Here is a 17071-nt window from a genome sequence, read left to right as displayed (position 1 = left end):
AGGCTACTTTTACTTTGATAGCTTTTTTTACACCCCTATCAATTCGCCCCTCTTCACAATATGTATCTTTTTTCTTGGTGGCGTTCTCCATGATCATTGTTTTGATTTCCATTGGTTAGCAAATTATAGACACTTCTAATACTTCTGTTGTTTGTGCCTATATTCACTGTTGAAGGTAATACTGAAATTCTTTTAGAGGTTAGTGAAAATAAAGATGTAATTTTTCCCCATATAAGTTCACCAGATCCCTGAATTCTTTGTAACCTCATGAGTCAGTCTGTGGACCCCAGGATAAGTACCTACAAGACTGACATTTTCTACTACTTACTGATCACTGCATCTACATGACTCATATCATTGCCATCATCAACATAATATTAAGTTTGTTTGAATGCCATCTGTGTACTAGATTAAATACTATGTGCTTTTCATATAGTATCTCCTAAGTCCTCCTTCCCTGGTGGTCAGCTAGTAAAGAATCCACCTGCAATGCAATTCCTGGATTGGGAAGATCCCCTGGAGAAGGGATAGACGACCCATTCCAGTATTCTGGCCTGGAGAATTCCATGAACTACTGGGCGACTTTCACTTTTCAGTCCTCCTGACAGTCCTGTTATCTCAGTTCTAGAGATATGGCAATATTTGGCTGAAGATTAGGTTTGCCTGAGGTCATAAAGCTATGGAAGCTGTATTCAAACTCAGGGTTTCCTGATGCTAGAGTCTATATTCTTAATTACTATGCTATATTGTTTCCTCTTTACCCCACTTATTTCTTTACTACCCACCCCCAAATTCACTTCCCTGCTTGGTAGTGCCATTTTCCACTGAAACCAAGGAAGTTAGAATCACCCTAGACCGTTCCTTTCCTTTTACATGCGGTCCATCACCAAGTTTTTCGGTTTATTCTCCTGAACATTTCTTAAACTATCTCCTAATTATTCTCTATACTTCCACTTTTGTTTTCCTTTTAATCCACACTATACCCCAAATAAACTCTCATGCAAAAGTCTGATTTTCTACTTCCTTGTTTAAAGTCCCTTAGTAACTGTACATTATCCAGAAAATAATATTCCATTCCTTAGCATGTCACAAAAGTTCCTTAAATAAATGATCCCATATAACCTCTTTTTTTACGACTTTCACATGATTGTGCTTTAGTTATACTTCGGAGACTTCCTAACCCCATAGTTCCACACCTGCTATTCTCTCCATCCAGAATCTCTTCTCTTCCTATGTACTTGACAAGCTTATTTTTCAGCTCCAGACTCAGTTCAAGTATGAACTCTCTGAAATGTTACTAAATCCCTATTCCCAGTTATGTTGTTGTTGCAGCCCTGCAGACTGTAGCCCTCTGGTCTCCTGTGTACACAGGATTTCTCAGGCAAGAGTATTGGAGTGGGTTACCATTTCCTTCTCCAAGGGATCTGATCTTCCTGACCCAAGGATCAGACTCCACGTATCCTATGTCTCCTGCATTGCCAGGAGGATTCTTTACCATTGAGCCACCAGGGAAGATGCCTCATTCCAACTTATGCTAGGTTCATTATCTCTTGAATTTTAGATATCTCAACTGTAAACTACTGTTAATAACATATACCTTACAGGAGCTGTTGGAAGGAATTTAAAAAATAATAAATGTAAAATCAAATGCAGTGCCTTCACATAATAGACACTCAAATACTGGGACTTTTATGTTCCTTCTTCATATGTCCCTGTGAATAATTAGGTTATAATAGTAGGTCTGCCTCTCATCCTGAACTTTGAGATCTTCAAGATTGGACACTTGGTTTTCTTTGTATGCTTAATGTCTTATTTCATATGCTAATACAAATTTACTATTCTACAGATACTTTTTAAAGAATATAATAAATGTTATGACTCAACAGTGAATAACTAGCTAAGTAAAATGGAGTAAATTGTTCATATCAGTGATTCCTATTTGTTTATTTCCTATCTTTAGTGGTGATGAGTTCCTCAACTTTCTTCTGAAATTAAACAAACAGTGTGGCCACTTAATAACAGCTGTACAGAACATTATTACCGAGTTGCCTGTAAATTCTCACAAGGTATTCTACAAAAATTATTAAGTGAAGAAACGTATAAATGCAAATAACTACAGATAAGTTAATGATAATTCAGTAAATAATAATGATCTAGTAAAACTGTATCTTCTACAAAATCATACAAGAGCTAAATAAGTCAATTTATTTAATATTACTTCTTTTTATATGAAATAATTGAAAAACTAATGTTCCAGCCCTCAAGAAAAGAAATGAGTCAGACCAAAAAGTAAACTGATTTGTGTACTAAACTCACCATTTGTTTTTAAAAGGAATTTAATTGTTTAAAATATAAAGTGACAGGAGACCCAAGTGAAAGTTGAAATAAAACAGTGTGTTGAGTATTATTAAAAATCATATCAATATAAGGATTTTTTAATGAAAGAAATTTTAAATAGAGAAAGTGTAAGTGACCTGTTAAAGCAAACTTGTTTTGTTTTTTTTCATGTGATTTAGTTTTAGCTGTTTGTATGTAGTGAAAAATATTTAATGCATTTGTTTTCCAATGATTTTTGTATAACACTGATATGGAAATCATGTCATTATTCAAACCTTCATGACTTTATTTATTCACCATAAATATTATTACTAATATTAGTTTCCATAGTTACATGTACATGTATTTAATAAATGCATTCAGGAAACTGATTGAATTATTTGTATAAAATTACTCAGTTCTTTTGGTGTCAGGATTTACCATGATAAAAAAAAATGCTTTTCAGTTATGTAATTTAATGTTTCATAGTATTGTATAACTTTTGTGGATACAAAGTTGTGAAAAGTTGTTTCCCATTGTTTAAAATGTAACTTTTGAAAATATTAACAGATAGTACTAGAATGGGCTTCTCCCCGGAATTTTACTTCAGTTTGTGAAGAACTGGTTAGTAATGTTGAAGATTTGAGTGAAGAGGTCTGCAAGCTAAAAGACTTAATTCAGAAGGTATCTATTTAAAATTTAAAAGGGGAAAAATTATTTACAGCACAGTATGTTAGACAATGAGGGCTTCCCTGATGGCTCAGATGGTAAAGAATGCTTACAGTGCGGGAGACCTGGGTTTGATCCCTGGGTTGGGAAGATCCCTTGGAGGAGAGCATGGCAACCCACTCCAGTATTCTTTCCTGGAGAATCCCCATGGACAGAGGAGCCTGGCAGGCTACTGTCCATGGGGTTGCAAAGAGTCAGACACCACTGAGCGACTAAGCACACGTTAGACAATGAAGCAATTCTGACAACAGCAACTTAAGTTCTCACTAGACAGATGGGAAAAGGACCATTTCTAAAGAAAGAAATTTACCTAGGAAAGACACTTTGTTGGTCATTAATGAAATGCATACTGAAAGAATAATGATACATCATTTTCATCCTATAAATTAGCCGGGAATGTATTACCCTACTCATTACTGGTTATAGTTCACCAAACTAATATTTTCATGTAAGACTGATGTTAAAACAACTTTCAAGCACAGTTTAGCAGGATGTAGCAAGGACTCTAAAAACGTTTTTATTTTTCAATAATACTAGTCGAATGATTCCAAAATTGTTCGTACTGGAAGTATAGTATACTAGGAAAATGATTTAATAAATTATGGTATGGCCATTTGTCATAATGGTATGCAGCCAGTTGAAAAATATAATGAAAAGCAAATATCAACTTGTTAAAGACAAAATGTTGTATTTCTAATTTTTATTTATGTGTAAATATTGAAAATTACCAAAAATTAAAGGTTTATTAGCTCTGTTAATGAGGTAGGATTGTAGATGAAATATTCCTTCTATTTTCTAGACTTTGTATAATATTGGGTTGGCCAAAAAACTCGTTCAAGGTTTTTCCATATGATGTAACTGAAAAACCCACACGGATTTTTTTGCCAACCCAGTATCTTTTAAATTTAACTTTTTAAGAGTATAGGCTTTTTTTGGTTCTTGTTTCTGTACTCATATAGAAGTATGTATCTTGGTTTAAGGACAGGTGATTTTTCTCCCACTTAAGAAAACTGAGTATATCAAAATCTAAGCTGGTAAAATAGAGAACTCTGTTGAAGGTAGACAATAAAGGAAAACACTTTAACTTTACTAAAGAACTCACTTTGAGTTCTCCAAGTCTAATAAATATATTTGGTATCTAAAAAGTTTTTGTGAAATATCTGATATGAACATCAGATTATGCATTAAATTTTCATAGTTTCATCCCATAATCGTTTAATATTCTCATTAATATTTTATCAAAAAGGTTATTTTCCTCAAAATAACTTTATACATATTCCAGATAATTTGTCATTCTAGCTGTTAACATCGGAGAAGGCAATGGCACCCCACTCCAGTACTCTTGCCTGGAAAATCCCATGGATGGAGGAGCCTGGTGGGCTACAGTCCATGGAGTCACTAAGAGTCGGACACGACTGAGTGACTTCACTTTCATTTTTCCCTTTCATGCATTGGAGAAGGAAATGGCAACCCACTCCAGTGTTCTTGCCTGGAGAATCCCAGGGACAGGGGAGCCTGGTGGGCTGCCATCTATGGGGTCGCACAGAGTTGGACACGACTGAAGCGACTTAGCAGCAGCAGCAGCAGCTATTAACATATGTTCAGACAAAAGGAGTCTTGTTAAAAACTGAGCAGAAAATTGAAGCAAATTCTGCAAAATTATAGGAGAATAAAAACATGTAAAATAGGGCAAATGAACAATATAGTTCAAAGTTTTTGTAGACAATAACTCCTTCCCAGAAAAAGTCATCTTAGAAGTTGTGCTATCTCTGACATTTACTCATTCAACAAACTTGAGTGCCTGTTGTATGTCAGGCAACTGTGCTACACATTACTTTTCTAACTATGCTCTCTGCTTCTACTTTTGTGTTTCTTTAATCCACTCCACTCCCCAAATAAACCTTCTCATGCAAAAATATGATTTTATACTTTCTGAACTTGATTACAACATGAAAATTATAGCACCATTCATGTTTACTATATCCATCATCCAGAAAAATTGAAGGGAAATGGTATTGATTTTACTTATTAGCATGGTGTTTTTCCTGGGGTCCAAGGGAAGTTTGGAAGGATTTATGTAAAACTTTCTGCAAAGCATCAACTTTTCATGTTTAGTGTAAGATATTCCCTAAGACATCTTTGTCTCAGGATTGGTAATTATTTGATTTCTCCAAGATGAACAAAAACATTTGGAGGGAGAGTAGATAGAGGAGTAAAATGAAATTAGAGAGAGAGATCAGATTTTTCCTGAAGGGATGAAAAAGGTACTGCTTTCAAGTGTAACTGATTCTAAAACACAAACAATTGAGTCAGGTACAATAATATTTATTTTAATAATGTATACCTATAGAGAAAATTTTCAGCTTTTTTTATCTAAGTGGAAGGTCTTTTTTCTTTGGTCTTTTCTACCTTGAATCTATACATTTCTATATAAGGATTAGCCTTGAAAACATATTTATTGGTTCATAATAACAATAGATATAATTCTTTGGGCAGGAAAGTATTAATTCTGCAGCAGGCTAGTGCATTGGGGTTTTTTTAGTCTTAAACAAGCAATAATCACGAAAATAAGATTTTATTTAAAAAAACTGTGAGGACTTCCAGGTTTGGGAGTATGCTATCATGCCTGTTAAACTTACAATATTTTAAGAGTTTACCAATAATAACAAAGGATTTTTTTTTAAAAAGAAACATATGAGCTATCATAGATAAGTATATGGAGGTAACAGAGAGAGGGTGGGAGAGGTCAAGGCCAGACTCTCACACCACATCATTCTCTTTCAAACCAACACACGGACAGGCTCTTGTCAGAAAGGGTCATTCTAAGTAATTGGTTAATAAAAGGAATGACTGTCTCAGGATTCAGTAAATGGAGCATCAGTGTCAAAAAGGAATCTGTTGCTGAATGAAGCCATTTGGAAGCTAGACCAAGAATACAGTATTAATGAGATTGGCATTGAAGTCCATCTTCTACTATAAATTTAAAATTAATTTTGCAGGGTTCTTTAATTAAATATTTACACTGTAGATTTGAGAAGTAGTTATTTTTTCTAAGGTTCAAAGTATTTATGTCACCACTCCAGCACAGGATGTTTCCAGTAAATATCACTCTATAAATGTGCCTGATTCTTTTTATCTTTCAAGGATCTTCTGGTTTCTGCTTGTTCTCCCTCTTCTGCCTCTCCCCCAACAACTAAACTATCTTCTCCACACCGCCCTGGACCCCCACCCCCGCCACCACCACCACACACACACACACAAAGTTGAGGGGACTTCTTTACCAAGAAAGTTCTAATATGGAGATTTAGAAACTGACTGAGTCATGTAATTTCATTGCTGGAAAATGCTAAAAGAACCACTGAAATTTTTGTTAACATTTGTTCCTGCAACTATATTTAAATAAAGGGTTATACTTCTAGCATTAGCATTGAATCTTCTAGTTTTTGTTGAATTTCATGTATTGTAGGTATTCTATAAGAATGGTTTGCTTTTTTTTGGTAAGAAATCAGTTGATATTTAATACAGAAGGAAAAAAAAAGATTGTCATTCCTTAAAGGTAGAAACAGAAACTTTGACATTAAAGGAACTTTATCTCTTGACATGAAAACTTGATTTTAAAACGTAGTCATCTGTAGAAGCCTTTATTTTTAATATAAAACTAATAATCTAGTATAATCGGATCCTGGTTGAAGGAAAAACTATTTTTTAAGACTTTAAATTTTCCATGGGAATCTTGCATTTAGGTTACATCTAAATCAAGTGAATTAACATGTATATTTTGATACTTTTTAAATCAAAGATATTTTTATTTTCAGTATACTGTACATTAACTCTTCTTTTTTCCATACTAAACATTAGTTACAAAATGAACGAGAAAATGATCCAACTCATATACCGTTAATGGAAGAAGTATCTACATGGAATAGTAGGATTTTGAAGAGGACGGCTATTACAGTATGTGGATTTGGGTTTCTTCTTTTCATCTGCAAGCTAGCTTTTCAGAGAAAATAACACTAATGTTTGTTTTGAATAATGTATGTGTTCCTTATTCAAATTACCTAAAAATGTTGCTTTTAACTATTTGTGACACACTGTAACTACCTTTGCCAGTACTCTGTAGGAAGAATTATGATAGTATAGAGCAGAATGCTTTTCTTTAAAAAGTGGTTTGTCAGTTTGAATTGAAAATATAATTTGTTATATTTTTATGTTAATTTTGATCAAGCAGTAAATTATAAGTGATTTTTAAGTTTGATCCTATCCTATGTAAATCACATTCAAAATAAAAGTTTTATCTAATATTCTTTGACATTTAGAAAAGAATGTTCATTTGTCACAGTAAATCTACAGAATTTGTAAAGTGTTCATAAACAGTAGCTTTCTTTTAGTCTGTGTCTTCCCTTTCCATTACTATGTAGTAAGGACTTATTTAGTTTTTTTTAGTTATATATCATTATGTAGAAATTATTAATTTGAGAATATTTTAGAGAATGCAGAGTATAGATAAAATGTGAAAATTTTTAATCATTTATTAAAAACAGGAAAAATATTTTAAATGTAAATTTTAAAAAGCAGAAAATTTAGAATAGTGTGGAAAGCCCAAAGCACATTAGAATTTTTTATGTAGTGTACTTTGGGAACATATGACATGTACTGCGTGTAACATTGTTGAGGATGGTATGAAAGTGAATGGCATTTGGCATATAATTTCTCATACCAATCTAAAGAAGTAATGCATGATTTATGAGTTTTTTTTCAAAATCAAAATAATGATATTCAGATTATAAAAGTGAAGAAAAGGCAGGCCTAATTTAGCAGGCAATATAGTAGACTTCGGAGAAGGCAATGGCACCCCATTCCAGTACTCTTGCCTGGAAAATCCCATGGACGGAGAAGCCTGGTAGGCTACAGTACATGGGGTCGCAAAGAGTTGGACACGACTGAGAAACTTCGCTTTCACTTTTCACTTTCATGCATTGGAGAAGGAAATGGCAACCCACTCCAGTGTTCTTGCCTGGAGAATCCCAGGGACTGGGGAGCCTGGTGGGCTGCCATATACGGGGTCGCACAGAGTTGGACACAACTGAAGTGACTTAGCAGCAGCAGCAGCATAGTAGTTAAATCTCGCTTTATTTAAATAGTACCATATTTAGATGCAATTGACACACAGTTATTAGAAGGTAAACATCACACAAAGAAGAAAATTGTGGAAAAGAAGAACAGCATGAGGAATATTGTTAGTAGCTCTAGTAGCTCTTGGTTACACCAAAGCAGCAAGGTTTGAGTCGTTCTTTTTTTCTGAGAATTACTCAACGATACAGTTTTGGAAGGAATTGGTGTCTGACATTTTAACCTAAGTGCCACAGCAAGACATTTTTTTCTAATATCCCTCATTTAAATTTAAGGCTTCAAGTGTTAGAACTAATGTAGAGAATGGATAGGATAATAGGTACTTCTTTTAACATAGATCGTATTTCCCTACTAGCCCAGTGCTCAGGCAGACAGAGGTGTTTAATAAATGTTAGTTTTAGTTTCCTTTAAAAAAAAAAAAATAGGAAAGTGACACACTACCTGATTGTTTACTTAACGGTAGTCTTTCACCTCAGTTCATCTTTAAAGACCATCAGTTGGCTCAACGGATTGCTAAATTTTTTCACTAACCAAACCAAACTGTATGCATCTCTTAAATGGTAAGACAAACTATGAAAATGCAAATTGATAAAATATTTGCTTTCAAAAAGGATATATTGCACAATTCCTTAAAATATTGATGTTTTAGTAGTAGCGGTGGTAATAATAATCTGTCCCAGTATATGTCAAATATAATTAGCTATTCAGGGAAAAGAAGTACTGTAAAGTCCATTGTATCTGCATTATCTGAGTATTTTCATTCCCTTGACAAATACGGTATAATTTTCAGATTATAGACTGAGAATAAGTAGGACAGCATTTGTTGTAATTAAATTGTTTCTTCCTGGGTAAAATAAACTTTTTCTCCTGGTTTAAAATTAGTTATTTTATCTAGCATGTAAGTCCCTTCTTACTCTGATTATTTGACTTAATTACAGTGCTTTACTATGAGGGAGGCAGGGTATAACGTCTGGAATATTCATTCTTTTATAAGATAGCTCATTAAAAACCATTTGTCTTCCTTTTATAGAACAAACTCAGTGGAGAACCTCCTTAAAACTACAGACAGAAGTGGTGTAAACCTAATTTTAATTTTATGTACTTGAAAGTAGTAAAACTTTATTAATTGGTGATTAGTTGGGATCAAAAAATGTTCCTGTACCTTTGGAATCAACTTTGAAGCTCAGATAATTCATTATAAGCACTGGTTAGAATGCAGGTATCTTTCACACACACAAAAAGTATGCTTACTTGCCACTCTCCTCCAGTGCCATGCCTAGCGCCCTCCACCAGTTCTATTCCATGTCCCTGGTATATTCACTAACCTTTTTACTTCTCAAACTTCTAAGACCTCTTTCTCTTGATCTCATTCTTAAATAATGGCCTTGCTTCTTAATGTCCTGGGAAACAGAATCAGTTAAAGAAGAACTTCCACACTGGGTTTCCTTTAGTTATGTCAGCAAACTCTTTTTGTAAAGGACCAGATACTAAATATTTTAGCTTTTGCAGGCCATATGGTCTATGTCACAGCTTTTTAACACCAGCACTGTAGCGCATTGTAGCACATAAATTAATAGATGTGGCTGTGCTACAGTAAAACTTTACAAATACAGGTGATTTCCTGGAGTTAGCCCACCAAGCTATCGATTGCCAAGCTATTGATTGCCAACCTCGGTCTAATGTCACACAGTTACAAATATGAATTAAAAATAATAATAATATCCAGTCTAACAATCTGTCTTTTGATTGAATTATTTAATATACTCACATTCAGTGTTACTAGTTTATTATTAGAATATTATAAATATCTGTCATTTTAATTTTTATATGTCTCATATTAAAAAATCTAATGATTTTTCACATTTTTGAGTTATTTTTTCAGTTTCTCTAGGGCTTACCATGTATATTTTAACCTACAAGAATCTGCTTCTGATTTACACTAACTTGGCAACCCACTCCAGTGTTCTTGCCTGGAAAATCCCAGGGACGGGGGAGCCTGGTGCGCTGCCGTCTATGGGGTCGCACAGAGTCGGACAGGACTGAAGTGACTTAGCAGTAGCAGCAATTTCAGTGAGATATGGAAACATTCCTGTAGAGCTCTATTTCATTGTCTTCCATCTTTATACTGTTATTGTTATGCATATTACATCTATATTTATATTATAAACCTAACAATACAGTGTTTAATTATTGCTTTATGTAATTCTGTGTCTATTAAAGAAACAGAGAAGATGACCATCAAGCTTATAGAATGTGTCATTAACTTTCTTATTTCTGGTCCTCTTCATTTGTTCCTATGGATTCAAGTTACCATCTGGTGTTGGAATCCTTACTCCAGTACAACTCTTTGCACCTACCCACTTTGTGCTGTTATTTTCAAATACAATACATTTCTATAAGTTACAAACCCAGTGGTACTGTTATGTATATATTTCTTCAAATAACTGCTTTTTAAAAAGAAAGGAGAAGAAAGATATTGTTTTTTATAATCATATAATTATCTTTACTACTGCTTTTTGTTTTTTCTTAAATCTTTATATTCCCATTTGGGTTTACTTGTTTCCACTCTGAAAAACTTTAGTATTTCTTATAAGGTGGATTGCTAGCAATTCTCTTTTAAGTTTTGTCTACTTGGTAGTCTTTGTTTTGCCTTTATTTTTAAAAGAAAGTTTTTCTAGATATAAGATTCTAGGCTGACAGGGATTTTTTTCTTTTAGAATTTTGAATATGCTGTCTCACTGCTTTCTAGTTTTCATGGTTTTTTTAAATGATAAGTCAGCTTTTGAACTTTGGGGGCTTCCTTGTACAAGTTTTCAAGATTTCCTCTTTGTCTTTTAGCATTCTTACTATGATATGTATGTGTTTGAGTTTCTGTATTTATACTACTTGGGGGAAGTTCATTGAGCTTCTTTGATGTGTAATGTTTTTCATCAAATTTGGGAAATTTTCAGCCATGATTTCTTTGAATGTTTTTTCTATTTCTTTTTCTTCTCAGTTTCTGGTATTCCCATTACACCTGTATTGGTGGATCCAAAAGTATCCAACATTTTTTTCTGTTTTTCTTCATTCTTTTTTCTGTCTCTTCTTCAGGTTGCATAATGTTCATCCATTTATCTTCACTGATTCTTTTTTCTAGTTCAAGTTGACTGTTTAGTTACTATAATTTTTTATTGCAATTATTGTGCTTTTTAATTTCATAATTTCCGTTTGGTTCTTTTTTTATGATTTCTGCCTCTTTATTGACATTCTCTATGATGAAACATTTTCTTCATACCTTCTTGAGTTCTTTAAACATATTTATAGTGGCATCTCAGAGAAGGCAATGGCACCCCACTCCAGTACTCTTGCCTGGAAAATCCAATGGACGGAGGAGCCTGGTAGGCTGCAGTCCATGGGGTCGCTAAGAGTGGGATACAACTGAGCGACTTCACTTTCACTTTTGACTTTCATGCATTGGAGAAGGAAATGGCAACCCACTCCAGTGTTCCTGCCTGGAGAATCCCAGGGACGGTGGAGCCTGATGGTCTGCAGTCCATGGAGTCGCACAGAGTCGGACACGACTGAAGCGACTTAGCAGCAGCAGCAGCATAATGGCATCTTTGAAAGTATTTATTAAAAATAACATCTGGCCCCTCTCACAGTCTCTGTTGCCTACTCTTTTTTCCTATGTATGGGTCACACTTGCCCATTTCTTTGTAAGTCTCATAATTTTTTGTTAAAAACTGGCTATTGTGGAAAGGGATTCCTTTCTCTCCCCCCACAAGGAACTGCTGTTGTTGCTCTTTGCTTTTTTATTTGTTTAGTGACTTGGCTGGTCTATTTTACTGAAACCTGCTTCCCCCAAAGTGTGGAGCCCCTGATGTCACTTTTCAGAGAGTGCAGTCTTAGGCATGTACACACTCACCCTGGTATGGCAGTGGTTTTAGCAGGGCTAAACCTGCAGTCTCTTTCTCTTTTTCTGACTGTCTCTTTTTCTAATATCTCTTAATAGGCTGGCTGCCTCATTTGGTATTACACCCAGCCCATGCTTTGCTGTGCTGTGCCGAGTCGCTCAGTCGTGTAACCCCATGGACTATAACCCTCCAGGCTCCTCTGTCCATGATGATTTTCCAGGCAAGAATACTGGAGTGGGTTGTCATGCCCTCTGCCAGGACACCGAGCCCTTAGGTTCCACCAATTACTGGTTGATTGCTTGATCTTTTTTTGACATGGCCCTGGAGCATGCATTACTCAGCAATCTGATAGAATTAAATTTGGATGGGATAGTTTTTGAGGCCATCTTTTGAGGCATATTCTGACCAAGGGACAGTCCCTCTCAGCTGTCTCTCCCTGCTTCTCTGGTCAACTAGTTGGCCTACAATTTAGCTTGTTGCTCCTAATTAAGAGGAAATGTTTTCTTCAAGAGTGCCATTGGGCTTGATTTTCTCCACATTCTCTTTCAAATGAAGTCAGTTCCTTTGGGGAGAAGAATGAAACTCTCTCCTTTCTTATGGACTGCTTCTTTCCCTGGACAAAATCTCTGAGCCACTCCTCTGAGTGCTGGGTGGGGCAGTAGCCTCTGGTCTTTTGGGTTTGTTTCTTACAGTTGTGTTCTTCCAGTCCTGTGAGTGAGCTGGCATAAGGAAGATGGGGCCTTAGTGTCTGGCCTTGCCATTCCTGGGGTAAAGCCCTCATCCCATGAGCTCAATGAAAGGAGAGAACCCTCTGCCTTTCAGCCACACTCATCAGAATTTAGCCACTTAAGCTTAGAGTCAGACGGCCTTAGAAAAGCTGGAGGATTGCCCTTTAGATGAGATGAGATATGGTAACCCTTACTTGGGAGCTGAGGGGAGAGGGAGCCCCATCTTGTTGACCACAAACTGAGTTGGTGTAGGTTTCTTTGAATAAATATTTTTTTCATTTGTTCTGAGCCCTTAGGACTCTTTGCAAGGATTTTTAGTAAAGTTGTGTGTTTATAGCTTTCTCTAGCTTTGCTTCCTTGAAGAGTATGTCCATGCTGTTCTTTACACTTCTATCCTGGCAGTGAAACTCCTACACTGGTATTTCTAGGGTATTTCTAGGGTCCTTTAACATAGTGCTTGGCCCAGAATAGTATGAAAGAATTTTTTTAAGCCAAAAACATTAGCTAAATACTTTCATGTAAGCTTTACCTCCCTCCAGGTTAGTAGCACAGGATGCTTAAAATTCTAAGAACACCTAAAAAGAAGCAAAAGAGAGAGACCACCTCGGTTTGACCAGGAAACATTATGAGTAGATAAATGATGGGTAAAGCAAGGCTACACTCTAAATTTTGAAAACTTTCCTGTGGAAGGTATTTAAGCTAATACCATAATTAATTATATGCATTAAATATAGGAAACAGGATATATAAAAGTCTAATGAAGCCAGCTACAATTTCAAGCACCAGAATTGAAATTGAGTTTGTTTTTTAATGTGACTTTTTACACTGACAACCTTTTTTATTTATCCTAACATTATCCAAAAGTTAATCTTTAAGAACACAGATAACCACGATGACTTCTGATTTGCACTCCAAGTCACTCTGTCACTGCTTAATAAATAATCATTTGTAGCTCTGTGGGGGTGGAAATAGGGTGGGGATTTTCTTTTTGGCACATCCACTAGTGAGTAATACATTTATTTCAAGTGCCAATAAAAATGTTATACTGGACTTATGTGACACATTTGTTAGTTATTAAAGAAAGTAATTCTAAACTATTTGAGCTATGCTCTATTATTATATTTCTCTACCTATAAATTCAGATTATCCTATCAATAGTCTAAACAAAGTGAACAAATTTTTAATACTGCATAACAGTTTGGGGGAGAGAGTAAATAAAATGCCATTTTTGGAAGTGTCACCATCTCTGGACTTATCTCTAGAAGGCAGTATTATTCACCTTTCTCTTCACAACTAATCTTTCATAATTGTTTCCATGAATTGTCTTCCTTCCTGGAATCTTTCTAACACTTTATCCATCTTTCTTTTCTTTCCTTTTGAAGTCTGCCTAGTGTTACATGCTGCCTCTTTCCTCTCAAGCCTTCACTTTTCTGTTGACAATGAGGTAAAGCAGAAGGTAGCCTGTGTTCCTAGCCCTGTTGCATTACCTTGTACATTCTCAGTCTTGGTTTCCTCATCTGTAAAACAGGTTCTAAAGACTAAATGAATCAGAACAATGCCTCCTTGTTAATAGGGCCAGTTTGGAGTTCTGAAATTAGAATAAAATCATAGGGACTTTATGTAAGAGAATCAGTGCTTCCTAGACACATTGAACCCCTCATAAGTGGTTTTGCTTTTGATTTCTCGTCCAGAGATCTGATAAGAGAATTGATCTTAACATTGGGTTATTGCCAATATTTTATAATAAATTTTGGGGAAATTACTAGTAATTACATTTCAATTCATTAAACAATTACTAAGTGCTTAGTATGTATAAGACAGTAATATGCCCATATATTACATGTTTTATATGAGATCAAAAAACTCAAATACTTTTTGCTATTAACAGAGACAATGAGGTTACTGTCTTAAAGACATAAGCTTAAAAAAAAAAAAAAAAGCCACTTTGTAAAACTGTTTCATGAAAAGGGTGTGGTTGAGCATTTTGTCTTTAATTTCCACAGTTGAGAATGCCCTGTGGAATTCTCAGGTCGTGATAGATTCACTTATCTTACGGGAGAAGGGCTCACTCAACCTCAGTCAGTGCCTTCCTACAAAAAAAAGAAAAACAGCAACAAAGGGAAAACTGGCTAAGTGCCAGTGTGTGAAATCTTTTAGAAGAGATATAGACTATATTTAAAGTAAGCGGGACTTCCCTAGCGTTAAGTGGCTAAACCTCATGCTCCCAACGCAAGGGGCCCAGGTTCAGTCCCTGGTCAGGAACTAGATCCCACATGCCACAATTCAAGAGTTCACATGCCACAGCAAAAGATCCCGTGTGCCTCAACTGAGACCCAGCACAGCCAAATAAATAAGTATTAACAGAGTAAGCTTCTACTTACGGATTTAAGATTCATTGTGCTAAACCAATTTTTGGAGTTACATATATTCAATTTCCTGTGCCATCAATGTAAAGTATTAAAATCAGATACCTAGAATATTTGGTAGTAGTACTATTAACCATCCAGTTACTGGTAATAGAACAATTAACTATAGTTAGTGGTAGAACTATAGTTGTCATGTTAGTGGCAATATTACATTAACACTGGGGTTAGCTGTGGTGAATGAAAATTGGACTTAAAATGTAGAAATGAAAGATTAGAGTTAGCATGAAAGTTCAGTCAGTTTGTAGATAAAATAGGAATAGCATCATAGAATGAAAGAAAAATTATGCATTTTGTTGTTAATAAAGTTTAGTTTCCTGAAGTATATGCCATGATGTAACTCCCAGATTGCTCTTTAAGAATAAAGAACTTATTCCCACAGCGACTGAGAATGCAGCTAGCAGAAAGGCCTCTTTAGAAGTTTTCTCTGCTAATGAAAGATGCCTTCCCAAAAGCATGTCCTACTCCCAGCAATGACTAATCAACATAGGGCTTTAAAAGCCCCAATTTCAAGGACGCTTGAAGGCAATGGTACCCCACTCCAGTACTCTTATCTAGAAAATCCCATGGACGGAGGAGCCTGGAAGGCTGCAGTCCATGGGGTCGCTAAGAGTTGGACACGACTGAGCGACTTCCCTTTCACTTTTCACTTTCATGCATTGGAGGAGGAAATGGCAACTCACTGCAGTGTTCTTGCCTGGAGAATCCCAGGGACGGCGGGGCCTGGTGGGCTGCGGTCTATGGGGTCGCACAGAGTCGACGACTGAAGCGACTTAGCAGCAGCAGTATCCCAAATCAAGATTAACTCCAAAGGACCATCCCACTTTCAGGGCTCCTTGTGGGGTTGGCTGAGGCCTTCATCAACACTACATCACAGGGACTTGCCTGGTGGTCCAGTGGCTAAGACTCTGTGCTCCTAACGCAGGGGGCCGGGGTTCAGTTCCTAGTCAGGGAACTAGATCCCACATGCAACAACCAAGACACAGCACAGCTAAATGAATATTTTTAAAGACTGTCACAGTCCATCTTCTCCCTCTACCCAGTCCTGCTTCCTTCCCTTCCCTTGCACAGGTTTTCCTCCCCAGAGCTCTCCCTAATAAATGTCCTGTACGCTAATCTTCATTCACTTCATGTTTGCTTTCCAGGGATCCCAATTCTGTCAACTGACCAGCAGAGCCTTGCATAAATCATGAAATGTATTATCATTGTTAATAACTTCTTCTCCAGAACTTAGTTTCCTAATCTGAAAAATAAAGCTCATTCTGAACTAGAGTTGTTGAAATGTTAAATGGAGTAACATACAAGGGACTGTAGAGTTTTATAGTTAATGCAGACTTGTGACTAAACAGACAGTTCCAGTTTCAGCTCTGCCTCTTAACTACCCGTACAACTTTTAGAACACTACCAAAAATCTCCAACTCTCTGGTTCTTCATCCATAACATAAGAATAGTAATCAGATTAAAAATAATTGCTTTAATTGGGTGTTTATGCCAGTCATTTGGCTAATTTTAAAAAACCTATATTTTAATAGACTTATTTAAACCGGTAAGGTTGTTATAAGGACTAATGAAGTAAGGCAATATAAAGGGTTTTCTACAATGCATGATATATAGCATACATCAAATAAATGGTAGCCAGTATAATTTCTGTTAAAATTTATCATAAAGCATTCACTACAAGTGACTTGTACCAAAAATCAAATCTTTATATTGCCAGGACCAGATTTTTGTGACATATAATTAAAAATAGTGACATATAAGGGGGCCGGAAAAAAAAAAATAGTGACATATAATTAAAAATACTTAAATTGTCTAAGCTAACACAGGTACATTCACAATCCACAAGACAACA

The 17071-nt window shown here is 35.7% G+C and overlaps 1 protein-coding gene across 1 annotated transcript in view; it reads left to right on the top strand.

The window, feature by feature from the left end:
- Positions 1-7062, top strand: part of ASZ1 (ankyrin repeat, SAM and basic leucine zipper domain containing 1) — a 76054-nt gene extending 68992 nt beyond the window's left edge. The window contains exons 11-13 of the mRNA XM_005899143.2: positions 1961-2066; positions 2887-3000; positions 6904-7062. Coding sequence (XP_005899205.1) covers positions 1961-2066; positions 2887-3000; positions 6904-7056 — 373 coding nt within the window. The 3' untranslated portion in view covers positions 7057-7062. The remainder of the gene's footprint in view (positions 1-1960; positions 2067-2886; positions 3001-6903) is intronic.
- Positions 7063-17071: the final 10009 nt, after the last annotated feature.

The sequence above is a fragment of the Bos mutus genome, chromosome 4, assembly GCF_027580195.1.
Source record: "Bos mutus isolate GX-2022 chromosome 4, NWIPB_WYAK_1.1, whole genome shotgun sequence".
Classification (NCBI taxonomy): Eukaryota; Metazoa; Chordata; class Mammalia; order Artiodactyla; family Bovidae; genus Bos; species Bos mutus.
The sequence above is the reverse complement of the archived record's forward strand: the minus strand, read 5'-3'. Positions and strand labels throughout refer to the sequence as shown.